The sequence below is a fragment of the Gymnoscopelus braueri genome (assembly GCF_963280865.1).
Source record: "Gymnoscopelus braueri genome assembly, chromosome: 13".
Taxonomy (NCBI): domain Eukaryota; kingdom Metazoa; phylum Chordata; class Actinopteri; order Myctophiformes; family Myctophidae; genus Gymnoscopelus; species Gymnoscopelus braueri.
The window spans coordinates 40,659,621-40,681,888 of record NC_137615.1 but is presented as its reverse complement, the minus strand read 5'-3'; the positions used below and the strand labels follow the sequence as shown (position 1 = coordinate 40,681,888).

General features: G+C 40.8%; 2 protein-coding genes across 2 annotated transcripts; one reads left to right on the top strand and one right to left on the bottom strand.

Annotated features, from left to right (window-relative positions):
• Positions 1–9,031: 9,031 nt before the first annotated feature.
• Positions 9,032–10,415, top strand: LOC308099586 (chemerin-like receptor 1; the record flags this gene model as incomplete). The annotated part of the gene is made up of 1 exon (XM_080448323.1): positions 9,032–10,415. The coding sequence occupies one exon, from the start codon at positions 9,032–9,034 to the stop codon at positions 10,097–10,099; it is 1,068 nt and encodes a 355-aa protein (XP_080304449.1). The 3' UTR covers positions 10,100–10,415.
• Positions 10,416–11,927: 1,512 nt separating this feature from the next.
• Positions 11,928–18,316, bottom strand: LOC308099585 (gasdermin-E-like; the record flags this gene model as incomplete). The annotated part of the gene is made up of 8 exons (XM_080448322.1): positions 11,928–12,176; positions 12,674–12,744; positions 13,988–14,183; positions 14,491–14,606; positions 14,885–14,956; positions 16,005–16,125; positions 17,117–17,279; positions 18,171–18,316. The coding sequence occupies 8 exons, from the start codon at positions 18,314–18,316 to the stop codon at positions 11,928–11,930; spliced, it is 1,134 nt and encodes a 377-aa protein (XP_080304448.1).
• Positions 18,317–22,268: the final 3,952 nt, after the last annotated feature.

The window sequence follows — 22,268 nt, the reverse complement described above, 5'->3', positions numbered from 1 at the left end:
TCTGCAAAGTCCTTATACCAGTTATGGTTTCATCATCAGCCAATAATCAAATTGTATGACTTGAAATGTAGTTAAAAAATAATAATCATTTTGCACACCTACTGGGACAGGTGCGTACAGTCATTGCCTATTGACTTTGTCGTTTTTTTTCTGGCATCTCATGCGTGTCACGCAGGACATGTGTTATTTCCACTTATTTCCACTCTGTGCCACTAGGGGCAGCAGCGGTCTACTGCCTAGAGCTGCCTACAGTTACTGTATCCTCTCCCTTTACTTTACACTTTTGTATTATGTTTTGACACTTGCTTTGGAAAATGTAAACGTATTTTTTCTCATGCCATAGCTCATTTGAATTGACAAATTGTTTGTTTGTTTATTTCTGTGGTGGTGTTTCAGTGGCACTGATGAATAAAATAATTAAGCATTTTGAAATAGCCTAATGTTGCTATATTAAATAATTAAAATATATATTTAACTCTTAACTTCCTAGAAAGACAGAGAGATATCATGTCTGTTGCATACAGTACACATGTGACATTTATTACCTCGCGCTCCTGCATTAATAAATAAATACAATAAAGTAACGGGCGTCAACGCTCCTATCTGCCCCTTTTAACCGTTATTTCATTATTTCTATTAACCGGTTATTCTATGAAATATATTTATAAGATTTTCCATATTGCTGTCAAGTTTAGTTTAGTTTTATGAGCACATTGTTATAATATAGAAACAATACATGACGAGGCACAAAGCTCTGCGGCTTTCATCATAAAGTTTAAAAATAAAAACTTCGACATTAAACAAATATATTTAGCTCATCATCAGCTATATATTCTCAGTTATCTTGGCATATGCTTACATTTTTTATAAGATGATTGGATCATCTGTGACAGCACGTTTAATAAACGTCGCATTTTCATTTTGCGCTGATGTCTCGTTAAACCCATGGTGCTGGTGAATTCTCTCTCTCTCTCTCTCTCTCTCTCTCTCTCTCTCTCTCTCTCTCTCTCTCTCTCTCTCTCTCTCTCTCTCTCTCTCTTGCGTGTGCGGCTTTCATCATAAATTTAAAAATAAAGATGATCGGATCATCTGTGACAGCACGTTCATGTTTACTGCATTAAATTTGTAACAACAGCATAATATTGGGTTGTGCAGGTGAGATTTAGAAAACCCTTAGAAAAATCTTCAGTGAATGCTTTTAGGGACTATAGGCCTACATAGAATGTGGAGGGAGAAAGGTACCAGCTGCACCCCTTATTAACTGTAATATGCTCATTCCATGCAGCTCGGCAGAATGCGAGTGCGGCTTTAGTTTGATGAACATTGAACCTCATAACATCACTCCGTTCGCGACTGCATACAGAACGTGTGTCGGCTCTGATGTTTATTAGACAGTATGGACCTCCGCTCAGGTCCTGGAATCCAGAGCCTTATGTCAAGACTTGGCTGCGAGCACATCGCGCGGCAGAAAGCACAAAAACCAGAGTGGCACAGCCTGTCATGTCAGATAACCCAGACCCACTTTGGCAATTTTTATAAGACAGGGGTTATTGGCGTCTTTTTGGTTTGTTTTATTTTATTTCTATTCTTATTTCTTCCTCAATATTGTTTAAGAATTAATGTGCTATCCATGACATGCTGTCACCAGTTTACAGTTCACTGTCTGTTATTTAATGATGATCGAATATTGGCTAAATGTTTATAATGTCTTCTGTCCAAACAATGAAAAGCACTAAGAAAAGGCAAGTGAGTCTCTCTTTAATTAAGCATGATGAGCCATGCGTTTTCCACAAAACAATTAAATATCATTGAATATAATTGCACCCTTGTCATTACTACTATGTTATTATAGCTTTCAGTAGGCCACCACAGGCACAGACAGTGCGTTTTAGCGCAGCGCGGCCTGGCTCAAGAACCGCGCTCCCCCACTTCCAAAATTAGCGCTAGCCTACAACACTGGCCCAGGCTCTTGCCAAACCGGTTATGTTAATGATATGCAGCCTATTCAAATAAGCCAAGTGAGGAACTCTGCTATCCCCCCTACAGTAGCCTACCTCTGTATCTCTTCTATCAAAGTATTTGTTCAGATACAAATTCAGAGCGGCCAATTTTTATATTTTTAATGCACCAATTGGCCTACATGAAGTTAGAGGGATGGGCAGAAATGGTGTAGGCTATTTTCAACTGTTAATGGGGTTTTCTTTCTTCACAAATGAATTCTACTTTGTTGTACAACAGTGTCCCATAAAAGTTGCATCATGATTTGAATTCCGGACTGAAAACGCCACCCTTGCGTCTGCGTGTGTACAACCAAATACGCATCCCCGTCAGCAACAAGTGGACATGGAGTAAATGTACTTAGTTACTTTCCGCTTAGTTACTTTCACGTGCATATAAATGAGCCATGCGGTCTTATAAGAATGAAAACAAACGCCTCGCTGTTGGCCTTTCATTTACGCGACCCTATCGGTTGGGAGGAGTATTGCACTCTGATACATTATAACTCTATGAGAAAATGGCCGCCGATCGGATTAAAATGCTTTTTATTGAACAATACGGAAGATACAGGTACTTATACCCACTCGAAGTGAATTGTAACATCCATGGCCATGAGTTAAGCACTTTATATTTGAAATCTGAACGTTTATGTAGATGTACGGGTTGTAAATAGAGAAAGTACGAACACCCGGTTGAATTCAGCCAGAACGGTAGTGACTGGTTAAAAAAAAAGAAAAAAGACGCACGACATTCCATAGGCTAAATCAATGCATTTTGTGATCAAATCGCACAGAGGCTGCTCTACACACTCACACAGACACAAGCACGCAGAGATTTAGCTATTTTATGGATAGATATATTAGATGTCATTAATTTATTTACCGCAATATTTCACCCGTGGTTTATCCGATATTAATTAATAATTATATTTGATTGACCCAAATCCACCCAAACTGCGGTTAACTGCGGCAACCACGGCTAAAACCGCGATCCATTTGTACACTCTCAGAGTTACATTAACATTGATTTTACGATATAAATTCAAAAATAGCAATTATATTTGTTCATGGAGTGGGATTCGAACGCGGATCGTGGAATCAATGGTCGTCAGCTTTCACCACTACGCTAACTGAGCATTTTCAAAACAATAGAAAGAAGTAACTTAAATACTACACAGCAAATGATGCGAGAACAGAAAAAAAATAGCCAATCTACAAGTATAGGCCTACACGACGTGTATAGTAGTATATAATAGTATATTATATTAATTATAATTATAATTATAATCACACACACACGCCAGGCATTGTGAGCTTGTAGATCTGCTATTTTTCAGTCCCAGGTCAGGACTCACATCTCGTCTGTCTGTCTGTCTGTCTGTCTGTCTGTCTGTCTGTCTGAAACAAAAAAAAAGTGACTCCAAAGCGCCACCTCGTGGTAGTATTTGGAACTAGATTTACTGCACGAGTGAGTGAGGCAAATGAGGAGTGTGATGTCAACATGAGAAACGACAAAGTCAATAGGCACCGACTGTAGGAGCAGGCAGCCAGTGCATATAGGAAAGAATGATGATCGTGCACACTGTCTTCACTTACAGCAAAAAAAGTATTTTATTGCGAGTACAATGTTTCCAACTGACATTCATCTCTACCCACCCAACATAAATCGGCATCCATGCCTGCAGTCAGAGATGGTGGTTGCAGAGAGGCAGGTGTTGTTTGCAAGAAATGTTCTTTGTGACCACATCCTCTGCTCTCATGAGAGCAGAGGATGTTTCATATACCCACACACACGAGAGCAGAGGATGTTTCATATCTACCCACACGCACAACCGTTAACTTCACCTTGTCAAAACAAGATGGCGCCGACATGCACAGCGGTGAACTTCACCCTGTCAAAACAAGATGGCAGACAGACAAGTCGACTTGCTTGGTCTCCACACAAACAACCTTTGATTTCCTATACTGACACATCAGGTCACAATTCATGTCAGTGTCTTGGTGAGACATGACCTTTGACACAAAATAAATGTCTCAATAGAAGAGCAGGGAGTCAAAATATAACCACCCCAATTGGATAAGTTATATTGTATTAACATACTCTACCATACAGATTCGACAAAATTACATTTCATTCATTAAAAAAAAGTTACATAGTGCCTCTTTTAGTAGATCTCATAACTCTTGTTTCAGAGAAGTAACTCTCTGAAACCACCTGCACTGCATGCACTGATGTGCTTGTAGAACCACTACGTTATACAAAGCCTGCAGAAACACCTATACAAAATAAAATAGAAATGACTGAGTAACCAGAACTAAATACTTTTACTCCTATACAACCATACAAGATGTAACAAAGAGGCGAGCGGAGAGGGAAGCCAGAAACATGCTAGTGTGAGAGCAGAAGTGTGGAAAAAACAGCCAACCTAAAAGTACTCAGTACTTTACAGCCTTCTTAGAAATGTACTCGAGTAAAAGTAAAATATTTGTCTCGGATATGTACTCAAGTAAGAGTAATAAGTATCAAAAAAATCTAATACTCAAGTAAAGTACAGATCCTCAGAATCTGTGCTTAAGTACAGTACTCAAGTACATTTCCTCCGTTACTGTCCACCACTGGTGACTATTGTGATTGTCACTTTGCTAGAGAAAATATAAGGGCAGGAGGAAGAAAGAAAGGAAGATTCTTTTTTACTTATGTAGCTTTAACATTTTGTGAACATCCACGGCTCTACAAAGCCAAAGTGCAGTAACTACGTTTTTGGACCCACTGACTTATTTGTGGTGAAATTAGGCTTTGTGATTTGGGGGATAAACAATTACCTCACAAACAGATATACAATTAGTGTGAAGTATCTGAAGTGCAATTCACGACAGCCATATTTTAACCAGGGCGTAACAATACAGGTTATATGATTGGGGTCTATTAAATACCCTTATATGGGCATGTAGGAAGGAAAGTGGCCATTTGGTCATGAAGGAGGCCAGGGGTAACCCAGTGGGTGTCTGAGAATAATCAGATAAACACCTCTCACCAGATTAACCAAAGCGTCCCCACAGCGCGTACATCCAGAGAGTTACTTCAAGTGTAATATATCACTTATATGCCGATAACCCATTTTGCTGACCAATTGAAACAATTTGAAACCCTATTATCTGTTGCACTGCCTACTGAATGCCAGGGCTCTATAGACACACACACACACACACACACACACACACACACACACACACACACACACACACACACACACACACACACACACACACACACACACACACACACACACACACACACACACACACACACACACACACACACACACACACACACACACACACACACACACACACACTTTAGGCATTTAGCATCTGGAAAGGTCCTAGACCTTGGTAGTCATGTGGTAATTCAGAAACACTTTGGGTTCCAGAAGAGTTTCGCCTATGCAATCTAGCGCAGATTTCTTTTTTTTTCATCAAGGTAGTTGAATTTATACGATTTAACTTATTGAGTTGGTGTGACATTTGACAGGAACAGAGATTCATGAAAATCCATTATATTTGTGTTTTGAAAATTTAGGGGAAAGAAGTAATGGTTGCAATTTTTTTTCTTTTTGATTGTCTAAAATATATATTGTCTGAAATATGCAATCATCAATTACAGCCTTGGAGTGAGAGAATGATAGAAAGTACAGTAGTTGATGTTCAACACCTTGGACCTGATGCCAGTGAGCCAGCAGCACTCTTGCTCCCTCTGTCAGCAACATAGTGGTACTGTTAAACCTCAACAGCTGTTTCCTTGGGCCCTTACAGTTTTTCTTCTGAATTGCTAGTACATTTAACCGCATTCGCTGAACCAAATGCTCTGCCAACTAAACCCATTTTCCGTCAGTCACTCATTTGGTAAAACCTTCTTGGCAGGAGATGTCAAGTCAAATGATTTGTGGAACATGGAAAGTGTCCTTTCCATGTTCCCTTTAATCACCATCGCTGAAAAAAAAAATATGGTTGTGCTCTGCTGATATCATATTACAGTCAGACCTTTGTCTATTATTAACATTTTAATTTGTCTTCTCTTTTGTTTGTGAAAAAAAAAGATCCATGTGTGGTTGCAAGGGGCGGGGTTTGGGGTTGGTTGGCTGTGGTGCCATACACTGTACGCCCCAATGTAGAAGTGAAACTTTAGGCACATGCACACCCATGTGATCTTTGCATTAAGGTATATCTCAGTCTATAATGTGTATAGGATCTATGCATACAGCAGAAGGTTTTGGCATATACTAGAGTGAAGTTTTAATAATCAGTCACTCCCATTATACTTCCAAACCCACCGCACACAGTGGTCGAAAAAGTACTCAATTGTTTTACTTAAGTAAAAGTATCAATACTAATGTTGAAGTACTCTGTTACAAGTAAACGTCCGGAATTCAACATTTACTTGAGTAGAAGTACAAAAGTAGTGGTATCAAAATGTACTTAAAGTACCAAAAGTAAAAGTGCTGAAATGTTTGAAAATAGCAGATCTACAAGCTCACAACGCGCCGCATCGCGACACGTTGTTATAGCTTGTACATCGGCTATTTTCAAATAAAAGATAGGGCTAAAGTGGTTAATGTATGTTTTATAATGTAATCATTTATATCTGCAAAGTAACTAGTAACTAAAGTTTTCAAATAATTGTAGAGGAGTAAAAGTACAATATTTGCCTCTGAGATGTAGTGGAGTTGAAGTAAAAGTATTGGAAATTGGAAATACTCAAGTAAAGTACAAATACCTCAAAATTGTACTTAAGTACAGTACTTAAGTAAATGCACTTAGTTACTTTCCACCACTGACCGCACAAATGCATACATTTACTTGCGTGTGACAGAAGGGAGCGTGACAGAAGGCGCACACATAAGAAACCCTTTTATAGCAGAAGTATATACCACCATATATTTTGAAGTTAACTGTATCAAAGTGCTGCAAGTAGTACCGCCTCAACAATTACGTGGCGTCAGCCGTATGTATTTGTTGAGGTGGCACTCTTTGCAGCTCACACATTTCAGAAGACCTTCAGAGTCATCTGAGCTCCTCAGCATTCATAGAGTTTGAACAGGACAGTTTTCTGGCCGACATCCCTTCGCCATATTGAAAGAGGTATCTTTACTTTTTAATCCAGAGCATGGGTCTTAGGGAGTCCGGGACCCCAAAGGGGGTCCTCAGAGTTACTAAAAAGGGGCTGCCAAATGTATTTTGAAATGAAATGTATTGATATGTCCTAATGTCTGCAATTCATTAATTATTAATTAAAATACCTGGCAGTTGACAAACACTTTTCTTTTTAAATGTATTTCATGAATGTCATATCAGTGTTAATTGAGGCTTGTAAGTGTTGTGTGAAATGTTTCATCAACAAGTTTAGGCAATTATACTGCAAATGGTTATGGAGTTTTACTGACACTTGTAGCAGGTAGAACTTAAAGGATAAATTGGGCCCTAAACCCTAGTATTAGTAAGTAAGTAAGTACATTTTATTTATAAATCACCTTTCGAAACAATGTTACAAGGTGCTGTACAATGGACAATAATAAAACAATCAAGTTAAAACAAGGCACATAAGAGCAATAGCACAACAAGAAGTAAAGCAAAACATTGACCTGCACAGGTCAGGTAAGAACTTCTTAAGACAAAGTGCTTACGAAACAAATTGTTGTTTTTAAACACTTCTTAAAACCGTCAACTGACTCAGCATTTTTTATCGCCAAGGGTAGAGCGTTCCACAGTGTAGGAGCAACCACCGCAAAGGCCCGGTCACCCTTAGTTTTGAGTTTGGTCACGGGTATTTCCAGAAGGCCTTTCTTTGTCAGAGGACCTGAGAGATCTCACATTGGGCTTTGAGTGCAGTAAGTCCGTGATATAAAGTGGTAGTGCTTTATAGGTTATTAAAAGGATTTTAAAATCTATTCTGGAATTAATGGGCAGCCAGTTAATGGCGCGGCCAACACCGGTGTGTGCTCTACGGTTGGTGTTGGTGAGGATTCTGGCAGCCACATTCTGTACTAGTTGCAGTCGGTGAATAGAGGAACGGCTCAGGATAGTATGGAGTCCGTTACAGTAGTGAAGACGGGAAGAGACAAAGGCTGCATGTATGATGTTTTCTAGGTCGTGAGAAGTAAGGATTGGTTAGATTTTTGCAATATTGCATAAGTGGTAGAAACATGACTGGGTAACCTTTTTTTTACATGCAACGCAAAGTTCATGTGGTTGTCAAAAAAGACACCCAGGTTCTTTGCGGTATGTGTAATATTGGATGCCAGTGAACCCAGGGACAGCTGATTTGCATTAGAAATACTCTCAGGGCCTATAATAAGGATGTTTTGTCAGTGTTAAGCTGTAGGAAGTTTTGTGCCATCCAGTTGTTAATTCCAGTTAAAAAGTCATGCATGACTGTGAATTTGCTGAGGTCATTTTGCTTAAAAGACACAACTGTGTATCATCAGCGTAACAATGATAAGAAATGCCTTCAAAACTGTTTATAAGAGCACCAAGGGGTATTATGTAGAGGGAGAACAGGACTAAGATCAGACTGAATAGTTATTGAGATATAGCCATTTTAAGCTCCTGGCAGCCATCTTGGACGGCAAATTGAGAATGACGCCTTTCTGGAAGATATACAGTATTTTTAGTATGCTATTTAGCATGCCCAATAGTGTCAGAATCCATTGAAAAACATTTTGTACACATTTTTGGGGGGTTCAACCATTTTGACCTGTCTATACCCAGAGACAAATAAATCCAGAGACAACTTGAACAATAAATAATATAAGCCTGTATTTGTAAAATTCACCTGAATGTCCCCTGAAAGTGAAATGGCTAGGAAGCGAACAGATGGACAATACTTTTCACTCCTGCTGTACCTTTCCTATGGTGACCACACAATCCAAAAATGGGGCACAGGTTGAAAATTCTGACAATTCTCTCTGCTATTAAGAAATGTGAGATAAAACCAAGCATGTACCTTTGTTTTGTTATTTTCAGGTTTTAGGACAATAATGGAGCTTATGACCACAGCTGCTGCCTATAACGCATCTGAACACGACCCTGCTGAACAATCTCTAAAGATCATATCCATCATCGTTTTCAGCCTGGCCTTCATACTTGGCGTGCTGGGGAACGGAGCCGTCATCTGGGTGACAGGCTTCAAAATGAGGAAAACCATCAACACCATTTGGTACCTCAACCTCGCTGTGGCCGACTTCCTCTTCACAGCGTTCCTGCCCCTGACCATCACATACATGGCCATGGACAGGCACTGGCCTTTTGGCAAATTCATGTGCAAACTGAACTATACCGTTCTCTACCTGAACATGTTTGCCAGTGTCTACATTCTGATGGTCATCAGTGTTGATAGATGTGTTTGTGTGGTGTGGCCAGTGTGGGCCCAAAACTGGCGCAGCATGAGAAAGGCATCTTGCATGGTTTTGGGCGTGTGGGTTCTGGCCTTGGTTCTCAGCTCCCCAGACTTAATCTTTCGGGACACAGAGACCTACTCCCACAATAATGAGAACATCACCGACTGCTACAACAACTTTGCATTCTCCGATGACATGAAGACACCCGCAGTGGTCCAGCTGAGGAAGTTTCGACACCGGGCCGTGGTTATCTCTGGCTTTCTCCTGGGATTTGCGGTCCCTTTCACCATCATCATCTCCTGCTATGGCGTTATCATCCACCGGCTTAGGAGGAATCGCTCGCTGGCTAGCCACTCAAGTCGCCCCTTCAAAATCATAGCAGCTGTCATCACCACATTCTTCCTGTGCTGGGCCCCCTATCACATCATGGAACTCATTGAGTTGATGAATTACATGGCGACAGAGCGCGATGAAACACTGGATCATGTGACCACCATCGGGATTCCCATAACCGCCGGCCTGGCGTTTATTAACAGCTCCCTGAACCCGCTGCTGTACCTGTTCATGGGCCGGAATTCCAAGCGTGAAGTTTGCAAGTCTATCCTAAAAGTGCTGGAGGTCACCTTCGAAGAGGTGTCTCGATCCAACACTAACTCTGAGATCACCAGTCGTAGCAAAGATAATTCCGTTTCTGATACAAGGGTATAGATTCATAAATAATGCCTAGCTGAAAGGGTCGAGAAGCAGCCTGGGAATCAGAGGGTCCCCGGTTCGTCCCCTGGCCCCAGCACTATACCTTAGCAAGACGCTTCACCCCTAACTGCTCCATGGGTGCTGTATTAATGCTTACCACTCCATATTACTATTATTATTAGATTTTTTTTTTTAATATACACAATCGTAAATATATATATTTTTTCTCAGTACATTCTCTGAAATTTAAATGATAATGAAAATTTGCCAAAAGGATATGTTGATAATCGTACACAGTCACAAAACACATTTGAGTTTTGTGCTTGTTTGTTTGTTTTGGCCATTATCAGGTGTAATAGTACACAGAGTAAAGGTAATTTCAGACGGAAAGCGGCCGAGGCGCCAATGTAATTCATTTTCAAAGAGAGGCGGGCGATTATTTGGGACGAGCGGAGAAGTTGAGGGGCGCTGAGGCGAGCGGGCGCCGTCCCGTGAAATTCTCGCGCTCGTGCTCGTTTGTGGACGCGCACGCGGGCGGCAAGAGCTGGATTGTGGTGAGCTTTTCTTTTCCCCGCACCGTGCAGGAGGACAAAACAACAATGATCGTGGCGAGATCCCCGCTGATCTGAGCGGTAACGCCCGTGTCTACCGCTCTCCGTCTGTTTAGTGTTGTTTAATATATGCAAAATGATGCATTTTAATGCATCATTTTAATATATGAAAATGATTTAAGTTTATATTTTACTTGCAACTATAACATTGTTTGGTGACCATATTAATAATGCCTACATTCAAAATAAAAATGTGCCTTTACTTACAATTACAAATGTGTTTGGTGACCATATTTATAATGGCTACATTCTAAATATAAAAGCGCCTTTATGTCTCCACTGAAGTCAATGATGCCATATTTTCTGGATGCAACTGTGTAACATTACACATCGTAAAACTGCTACAGTGGCATGAGTGAGTTGATAAGGTGTAGTGAATTTTTCGGTCCCTGCTGTATCAAGGTGGACCCAGCATAACAGCAAGTGTCTTGTCCTTTCAGGACAAAAGAGGGGGACTGTTATGATTTATTTTAGGCTTGATATCCTTAACCATTTTCTAAATCCACTCTCATCTGCGCAATACTGTAGATATTTGTGACACCATGGTCACTGCTTTATCATACTGCATGCCCAATGAAACAAGATTTCATCTACAATGTAAACATGTTTTATTGTGCATTTATTCATATCATACTGTTACTATCTGTTCCTGTCTATATATCTCTTATGACTCATACCATCCGGTCATGTAATGGTTGCTGATATGCAACGTTTTAAAGTTTTTTGTTGAGAAATGTCAACATTCAATATAATTATCATTATCATTTATTTATTTAAAACCTTGGAAAACACGTTGATGGCGAGCCCTCATTTTCAGTGGTGCCAAGGTACGATACAAGCAATGCAGACAGAAAGAGCAAAACAATTGATTGCTGTATCACATTAAAACAATTAAAATCAATTAAAGTAAAATACATTTAAATTAAAAATAAAATAAGAATAAAAATAAAACATCCATAAAAGGTCAAAACAATGACAGTTCAAATTGACCAAATCTGCAATTAATCCACGAAACTGACTCAGTCAAATGAACATGGACAATTGGGTTTGAAGCATTTTCCAAACATAATAGCAAAAAGCGGATCAGTCTAACACACAGATATGAGCACACACACACACACACACACACACACACACGCACACGCACACGCACACGCACACACACACACACACACACACACACACACACACACACACACACACACACACACACACACACACACACAACTTCTTTAATTTGGCTGATCACACAGAGAAGACAGTCCTTGAACTGTGAAACACAGGACCAGCGGCAGCACTCCTGGTTCACTTCCTGTCTCCGCCCACAGCCGTCCAGCCTCTGTCCTGAGGGTCACATTGGATGTGATGACCAGCTGTTGCACCCAATGGAAAGCCTTGTCATCCTGTAGGGAGAGGGGCAGGGACTCCAGAGGAAGAGAAGAGCAGCTCTTCTGCTGATCTTTTAGATCTAGCATGTGCAGCTGTGGGAAGGATATGACAGACCAAGCAAAAAGACAGACAAACAGACCAATCAGTAACTTCCACAGATTAGGAATACAATTTAACAGGACATCAGTGGTTTAAAGTAACTAAGTACATTTGCTCAAGTACTGTACTCAAGTACAATTTTGAGTTTTTTTTTTTTTTTTACCTTACTGGAGTATTTCCAATTTCCAATACTTTTATTTCTACTCCACCACATCTCAGAGGCAAATATTTTATTTTTACTCCACTACAATTATTTGAAAACTTTAGTTACTAGGTACTTGCAGATATACATTATTATATTTGAAAACATACATTAACCACATAAGCCCTAAAACAGCCGATCTACAAGCTCACAACGCATTGTGAGCTTGTAGATCTGCTATTTTCAAACATTTTAGTAATTTAACTTTTGGTACTTAAAGCTTATTTTGATGACAGACAGACAGACAGACAGACAGACAGACAGACAGACAGACAATGTTAGACTGACCAGGGTATTGACGGCCACCAGAACATCAGGACTGCTCTCACTCAGGAGGTTCAGTGCTTCATCAGGTAAAGCTACAACAATAAACAACAAAAGTTAGATTACATTATGCACAAGTTTAAAGGACAACTTTGTTTTTTTACAACGAGGGTTATTTTATTAGTTTGTAATGATAATAATTAAAAGATGAGTCATAGCGATTTTTTAACAGGGGGGCGGTGGTAATTGGTCAAGTCTATTTTACACAATAAGCAGGCTATTTTTATATCCGCAAGGCCGACAAGGCACGGAGGCCAGGGCAGAACCTCTGCCCCAATGTTTTATTTTTTTTACAGTGCCAATTTCTGCAAAACACATTTTTTTATATTACTCCTACAAATTGTGTCCTAACACCACACAAATCGGTACACAGTATCTCTATAGTCATGTGATCAAGACCGATTTGTCGGATTTTTCATATCCCATCCTTATTGGTTAATATTGGCTTCCAAAGTTTGCAGGAGTAGTTCGTTTTGTACAAAATGCCTCAGATCATGAAAGTAGCGCCCGATTTCCGTGAAACTTTCTACGCACATCCCCACAAGGCCAAGGAAGAAATGCCAACCTTTTTTTTCTGTGGCATTTCTTGCTTGACCTAGTGGAGATGTGCGCGCAATATTTCACGGCAATCGGACGCTGCGTTCATGATTTGAGGCATTGTGTATACCTGTGAGTTGTCAAACAATCTCAGCTCCTGCTAAAAGGATTTTTTTTTAACACATTGAATGCCAAAAACGGTCCGGACCGTTTTTGAGGGTCCAAACGAGAAGTGCCGAAAACGGTCCGGACCGTTTTTGACCCAATTCTATTTTTATACATGTGGGCCACGTGGGGCGCTAAAACGAAACTTTGACATCACCCAAGCAGTTTCTGAGAAGAAGAGGCTGGATCTGGCTCCATGTCAAAAATCCTTCCGGTCGGCGTTTTCAATGTTATCTCCTTGATTAAAAGCTTAATATCTCCATTTCTTTTTAATGTGGTGGAAACGAGCCGTTTTCGATCGGCGATCACGCTGCAATGGAGGGTCGCGTTGGAAATATTATTGTTCCAGGCGTTAGTCGGGACCCTCCGCCGTCTCGCACGCACGCTTTGTTTACATGCATTTCCGCGTCGGGGCTTCTCACAGCACGAAATGTATAACGCAAGTGGATGGAAGAAATGCTGGCACTCAACGTATAATATTTTAATAAACCTCTGGCACCCAATGTGTTAAAAGAAGAAGATTTTTTTCACTTTGTGAGTCTTATCTTCCTGTTTATGTAGTTTTTGCACGCTAACCTTCCATGGCGCTGACCAATAGATGAACAGCAGTCAGGGGGCTCCCTTGGGTGCCAGGGGTCCCAGTAGGGGTCCCAGGTCCTTCACTCTCCATGTGACTGAGCAGGTCTAATACAGCACTTGCAGAGTTGCTGTGACTGACTGAGCCGTCTTGTTCAGTCTGCACTGGTGTATCACCCGTGCACCACTCATCCAACTGAAAGAAAGACAAAGAGATACAGTAGACCCATTAACAAGAGAGACAGGTGACAGTGACAACAACAGACACATTGATAGACATAATATGTGGATGGAAATACAGATGTACATGTGGAGAGACAAATACATAGATAATATAGACAGATGGATAAACAGACAACACATAGAAGACAGACAATGGGTAGATGAGAGACAAACAGATTGAGAACATTGTGAGCTTGTAGATCTGCTATTTTCAACAACAAAAAAATTAAACATTTTATACATTGAATAAAAATGAAGTGTCAGGTCTCTGTGTCACTCACAGTGTTCTCTACATCCGAGAGAGCATCTCTGTCCTTCAGCACTTCACACAACCTCTGGAACAGAGCAGAACCAGTGGACCGGGGAAGCTCTGCCAGCGGCCGCAGGTTCTCTAGCTCTGTGGATTAATAGAGAATTAATACATTCCACCATCATTATTATCTGCAGCAATTTTTTTTTTGATATGGGTTCCCAGATTGATGAGTGAGTAAGTGTGTGTGTGTGTGTGTGTGTGTGTGTGTGTGTGTGTGTGTGTGTGTGTGTGTGTGTGTGCGTGCGTGCGTGCGTGCGTGCGTGCGTGCGTGCGTGCGTGCGTGCGTGCGTGCGTGCGTGCGTGCGTGCGTGCGTGCGTGCGTGCGTGCGTGCGTGCGTGCGTGCGAGTGAATAGAAACGCACCGGGAACCAGTCCATCATCATCTTCCGGCATGGCATCAGACACAATGTCTCCATCACCAAACAGGCACAGCTCTGAGAAAAATACACATGTATGAACACATATACAGGTATGCATTCATGCACAGACAGTGGTCACATATAGTCCGGACAGTACATTTGCCAGTGGTGGAAAAAGTACTTAAAATATTTTACTTAAGTAAAAGTATCAATACTGCAATGTAGAAGTACTCTGTTACAAGTAAAAGTCCGGAATTCAAAATTTACTTCAAAAGTATTGGTATCAAAATGTACTTTCAGTACCAAAAGTAAAAGTACTAAAATGTTTGAAAATAGCTCTAATCTCTCAAGAACAGATTCTGCTCTCCACTTGAATCTGTCGGGGGGTTTGTCATATCGCGTACGCACTGGCCTACAAGTGGGCGTGCCTTCAGATCAGGAAGCAGGCCGCGCTTTACCCAATCAAATGTAGTGGGCGGCATTTACGTGTGTACCGATCCTTCCCCACTAGAAACAAAAACTCATTTAACAATAGCATCCTCGGAGCAGACAAAACCACGGAAAGATATTCACATTTTAACTTGTTCTTTCATCATAGAAACAAGTGGGCTTATAACCAAAACGATCCATGTTCTCTGGGAGAAGTGGTCTTAGTGTTCCGTGTAGAAATATTGTTAGTGGGAATGAAAACATAGTCGCACCACCGGAAGTGAAAGGCTGAAGGCAGACCAAAACCCTGGTTTCCTTGCACATGGGTGCTCCATTTTGCTCCCCCCAGAGCTAAGTGAAAGAGTAAAAAACAGCAGAGGGCGCTGTTTTTCCTTTTTTATTTGGCGATGGGTTCCCAGAATGGAAAATAGCAGATCTACAAGCTCACAAGTAGATCTGCTATTTTCAAATAGCCTAGGCATAAAATAGGGCTAAAGTGGTTAATGTATGTTTTATAATGTCATAATAGATGTAGTGGAGTAGAAGTAAAAGTACAGAAAATGAGTAAATGTTCTTACTTTACACCACTGGCATTTGCTGTGATCTGATCTGGGGCCAGTGGCACTTTAGATGTCAGAAAGGTTGGTCAATGTGACCTTGAAAAGTCAAACAAAATTCCTATCAGGCTACTTACCGAAGAAACCATCTTTCTCAATGTCCAGTTCCACAAGCTTGTAGGCGAATACCGTGCCGGGAGGGATGACCATGGAATCATCTTTGTCGCACCGAACCTTGGCGCAGGTCTTCACCTTCGCCTGAGAACAAACAAACACACACACACACACACAATGAAATGAAAGAAAATGTATACAATAAAACATTTTTAAAAAATAGATGAAAAAAGTTATCGAAAAAACACGGCCCCCTCACGTATTAGGAGGGCAGGGTGAGTCAGCAGAACCAAGGACGGGTGTTTTTGATGATAACATGTTAAAAATGGAGTTTGAAGTTACAATGGGTTCGTATATATAGGGAGCTAGGGGGCGTGTCTGATAAAATGAATATTAAATATCTAAATACTGAATCAAGTGGGTCTATGGGGCTCACAAAAGCCTGAGTAGACAAGGCGTTGTGAGCTTGGAGATTGGCTATTTTCGGTGCGAGATGCCGCACTCAACTAAGTATAAACAAGATTCAAGCCAACACTGGAGATGCAATTCTTTCAACATAAAATGCTGCATTCAAGTTCGGGAGAATTTGGAAAAGGCAATTATCTTGAACAATGCATTCAGGTACGGCATGGAAAGGGTGCGTTTGCATTTCTTTCAAACTAGTGTGCTAGTTCATGGTCTGGAGAGGGCACTTTTACAGATGGGTAAAAGGGCAGGGGCTCAAGCCCCCTTTGACGTCTATGTGTGCACGTGCCTGCTCTACACCAGTGGTTCTCAAACTTTTCCATGTCAAGGACCCCCAAAATGATATGTATTTGGCCACGGAACCCTATCTCAAATATGTTGTTCCAGAGACCCCCAGAAGCAAAGATTTGAGTTACAAATGTTCGCTTAAAAAATATATATATATTCAAAAGTTTGCACACATTTTCACGATTAAAAACAAATAGCAGATCTACAAGCTCGTAGCTATGAGCTTGTAGATCTGCTATTTTTGAATAGCCAAAGTAGGCTATAAAAGGTTAAAATTATTGTGATGCTATATTAACACATTTGGCTGGGGACCCCCTGGAGAACCAATGCTCGTCTACACCACTGCACATATCCAATCACACGCTCAGCCCCCAATGCTCACCGGTGTGCCGGTCTCAACCGTCAGTCCCAGGCTCTCTTCAAAGCTAAAGTGTTCAGAGAGGGTGCAGGTACTGGTGGTGACGAGCCTCTCCGTCAGCACGGCCAGGACAGGCTGACGAAGCTTCTTCAGCTGCTTCACCAACACATGTTTCATGTTCACCTTCCTGGACACAGAGGAGATGGGACACATGATGTGAGGTAGAGAGAGTGTGTGTGTGTGTGTGTGTGTGTGTGTGTGTGTGTGTGTGTGTGTGTGTGTGTGTGTGTGTGTGTGTGTGTGTGTGTGTGTGTGTGTGTGTGTGTGTGTGTGTGTGTGTGTGTGTGTGTGGTGAGTGTGTGTGGTGTTTGTGGTGTGTGTGTGTGTGTGTGTGTGTGTGTGTGTGTGTGTGTGTGTGTGTGTGTGTGTGTGTGCGCGCGCGCGTGTGTGCGTGCGTGCGTGTATGGGGGAGAGAATTCTTAGTCTCAAAGGGATACAGTAGTTCACCCCCAAAACATTTTTCCTAACGATTGGTCACCCCATGGATTCATGGATATATATATATATTTTTGTCACATTCTTAAGCCGATAATTTGATGACCGGCAGCGGTTCCGGTAGGAGACACAAAGAGTCTCTTTTGTGTTTCCTACCGGAACTACTGCCTACCGGTCCGCTGGTCAGCAAATCTTGGCCTCGATCTCCAGGCTTTTATTGTTTAGTTTTGCTAAAAAATAAAAGCCTGGACCAGCGCGTCGGTGTACCCGGTATAGGAAGTGTTTAATTTCCCCAACCAACCAGAGTGCAGTGGGCGTCGCTCGTAATGTTGTGTTGACGGGGCGGGGGCTGACGGACAGATCGGTGAACCAATGGGATCAGGCGCATCCGTGCTGATTTTAAACCCGCCCCTTTATACACGAAAGCAGGAAGGCTAGTGCAGCCTAGCAAATGATTGGCTTAGGAATGCGACTAAAACCAAAAAAAAAATCCATGAATTCAAGCCTCCATGGGGTGACTAACCGATATTTTTGGGTGAAGGATACCTTTAAAATATAATTATTTAAATACTGTGACTCCAACCTGTCGTTGGTATCACTCAGCAGCTTCTTGACATCCACTTCCTCTCTCTTGAGCGTGCCGACAGATCTTTTGTCCTTGGCAATGACCTTCGCCCCCAGCGTGACGCCGGCTACGCCAGCCTTGACACCCACCATCCCATCAACCATGTTCTCGGATGCACCCTTGTAAGAGAGTATATCTTTTTCAGGCAGAATTGCTGCCCCCCCAAAACACACACACACACACACACACACACACACACACACACACACACACACACAGAGAGAGAGAGAGAGAGAGAGAGCACAAACACTGTGAAGATAACAGTGACGGGCGATACAGTAAAAGTCCGGAATTCAAAATGCACTTGAGTAAAAGTAAAGTAAAAGTACAAAATTAATGGTACAAAAATAGCAGATCTACAAGCTCAAAACGCGGTGCGACGCGTTTTGAGCTTGTAGATCGGCTATTTTTGCTACTTGTGTGTGTGACATAGAATGGCGAAGTACGACATTCATTTACGAAAAAAGTTAAAATACGGACATAAGAGGTGTCTGCCCAGCAGCATAATGCAATGTGGCCCTCTGGAGTGAGTGTTCAAATATAGTGGCCCTCTCCATCATCAAAGTTGCATCACCCCAGCATGATGTAGGACATACCTGAACTTAGTGTTTCACCCAGCAATAGATCACTGAGTGTGAAGCGGGATGGCTCGTACTTGGTTTTATTCCAGATGAAAGTCTTCTTTTTCTTGACAACTAGCCTCATGAGAACCAGCCTATCTGCGTTGTAAACACTGTAGACGGGGATGAGGCCGACGCTGCCCTCTGGGTCGAGCTGACGGACAATTGTTTCAGTGGCCTTGGAAAAGGTCGCCATCGTTGCGGTCAGGTGAGAGGTAGCTGTGGATGGATGTAAGAGAAGGATTTGAGTAGCTTTAAAAGATGCACCTCGATCTTGTTCGGTACCTTGCAAGATCGAGATGCATCGAGAGTGTGTAGGGGTGGATGTCTGTTGGGCTCGCCAGTTTTAACCCATTAAGACCTGGAACTCATCTGTGTGTCATTTGTAGATGCCGCGCTACGAGCTTGTAGAAATCTTGAAAATGTGTGCAAATCTTTGAATATATATATATATATATATATATATATATATATATATATATATATATATATATATATATATTATTTTTTTTAAAGTGTATATATATTTACTTCTGGAGGTCCCTGCATGGAACAAACTATTTTTTACAAATGTTCGCTTTCAAAAATTATATATTCAAAGATTTTCACGATCTGTGCATATTTCATATGCACAGATTTACAAATAAAATACATTTTCATGTAAAGCCATGTCCTGGTCCGAGTGAGGTGAGACCGAGGGAGAGAATAAAACATGCCAGACAATCAATCTGTGATATGCCCCGCCCTGTTTTCAGACGTTTTCATGACATACAGTATTAAATATTAAACATGAAATGCACTTCATACATAGTGGACTGTTCCTCTATCTGAACCTGAACAAACCCTCATATAGTATATTATTTGACTTCACAAAGTGCTTCCCAATAGACTGCATTTGTATTTAATTAAGACATTATTAAAAGATTTCATCAGCATCGTCTTATAATAGTATATAATGTACAATACAGTCATTCAATTATATTGTAAAATGTAACACCATCAAACGTATGTGTTGGTTTTCTGGTGCAGCTGTCCTTACCTTTAAGGTATGTTTAAAGTAATGAATCCAAGGTCCTTGCCAGTCGTTGGAATTTAAATGTTGAACGTTGTAGTTGATCTGTAGTCACACAGCACCATGTACAAGCTGATTCCTGAGTAATACAATGTTTTCTCTCTGCTGGTTATATAGTGTTGAGCTGGGCGGGGAAACACAGAGAGATGTTGTCAAACTGAGAGCCGTCCCCCAAAATATGTTTCCTGCACAAAAGTGTCTATTATCCACTTTACTATGTTCTAGGGTCAGACAAGAATGTCATAGTAACAAAAGGAAATTGACATCTATTAGTAAGAGCTTTGCACGGGGTTAACAGGTGGAGTGGCAACTCCACCTGTTAGTTCTGTTTCTAAATTCTCATGTCCAAGACCACATATCTTGAAATGTCAACATTGCTCGTTTCTTTTTTAAACGGCCACATTAAATCATCATACAAGACAGCTGTGTTGCGACCGGTGTTGCCAGATTTTTAAAAGTTTTTCACTTTAAGGTGAATGGTGATACTTACCTACCTCGCTACCTGAGGCTCTATTCATGCCGTGTTTGGCAACGTAAGAGAGGCCATGGTCAGGGTACCTTGGACGAATTTGTAGAAGCATGGCTGCCATATAAAAGGGATGAGTGGTCAAATGTTTTGTGTATAGGAGTGACGGAGGATGCTAGTTAGTTGTTATACTAATTGGGAGGCAGGGGATGGATACAAATGGCTGAGCTGTATTAGTAGTTTCGTTCCCTACCTATGTTGAATGCACTTATTGTAAGTCGCTTTGGATAAAAGCGTCTGCTAAATGACTGTAATGTAATGTAATGTAATGTAATGTAATGGAAGAGATGATGTTGGCAGCAATATTGTGATTATATACTGTATTTACATACGCGTTTTAACATTATTGTAGTCCTGGTGAAACATTACTCAACTACAAATGAAAGTTGCTCAGTCAAATTTGTTTCCAGTAGGTGCTTTTAAAAATGCTTAAGGATTCAAAAGTAAATTTTCTTTGTTAATATCAAAGCATGCTGTATCAAAATGTACGCTTTCCAAAAACTGGAAGGAAAGTTTTAAGCGACACACACACACACACACACACACACACACACACACACACACACACACACACACACACACACACACACACACACACACACACACACACACACACACACACACACACACACACACACACCTTAAACTAAAGATTGTCTGAGATAGTCTGAGATCTCAGTGTGTACCTGCCCTTAGGCCTTGAAAACAAGGCTCCAGACATCCCAAAACAAACTGGTAAGGCTACTTCTTGTACCCCATGGGACATTATTTCAGTCTGGTACCTGGCAGAATCTTAAAATGCACACTTCAAGGATTAAGAAAATGCATTTGGTGAGAACTCCATTTCTTGTGTGCTGTTTTTTCCCCCCTGTAATAGAGTCAAGATGTGCTTAAATCTTAATATCCACTTTAATGAATTCCTTGGATCCAAATTGTATGGGATCTTACCCCCATTCCAAAGCTATGCTCTTTTCAATTGTTTTCCATTTTTGGGTTTGGGTTCAGGATATGTATAGTAAAGGGTGAAAACGTAACCCAATGGGCCATTTTTGATTTATTTACTTGAGTAAAAGTACAAAAGCATTGGTATCAAAATGTACTTAAAGTACCAAAAGTAAAAGTACTAAATGTTTGAAAATAGCAGATCTACAAGCTTGTAGATCGGCTATTTTCAAATAGCCTATGTATAAAATAGGGCTAAAGTGGTTAATGTATGTTTTATAATGTAATGTCGTCAAAGCCAGTGCAGTGCTACGTTTGATTACCTCATGAACAAATGACCTGCCTGGTGAAACATGTTCAACAACTCTTGTGAAGGTGTGGTGTGGTGAAGTAATTAAGTATGTACATTGTATGTGTATATAACACTTCTCACAGAGAGAACTCACATTGTGCTTTACGTACAGCAGAAATAAAAACACGGCATGAAACATTCAAATGATTGAAAAAAATCTAAGACATTCCATAAATGCTTGTTTATTTTGTAAGTGTTTGTAAGTGGTTCTTAAAAATGTCCAAAGAGGCTGAAATGTTTTCGTCCCAGCTCTGACCTGTGGAAGTGCATTCCATTCCTTTTTGTTTTTGACCTTTCTCCATTTAAGAAAGTTAAGTTAAGTGTCTTGCAGGAACATTAACCATTCAACTATGGCCGCCCAACCTGGTACGAGGAATGACCAATAGACTCTGGGCAGCAGACTCAAATAATATGGTAAATACAATTTAATTGTGTGTTTGGCATTGAAAATTGGAACTTCTGTTTGCTTTTCAGGCTTCAAATATGACAAAATAATTCAAATATACAAATAAATTATTGACATGTTTAATAATTTTATACATGT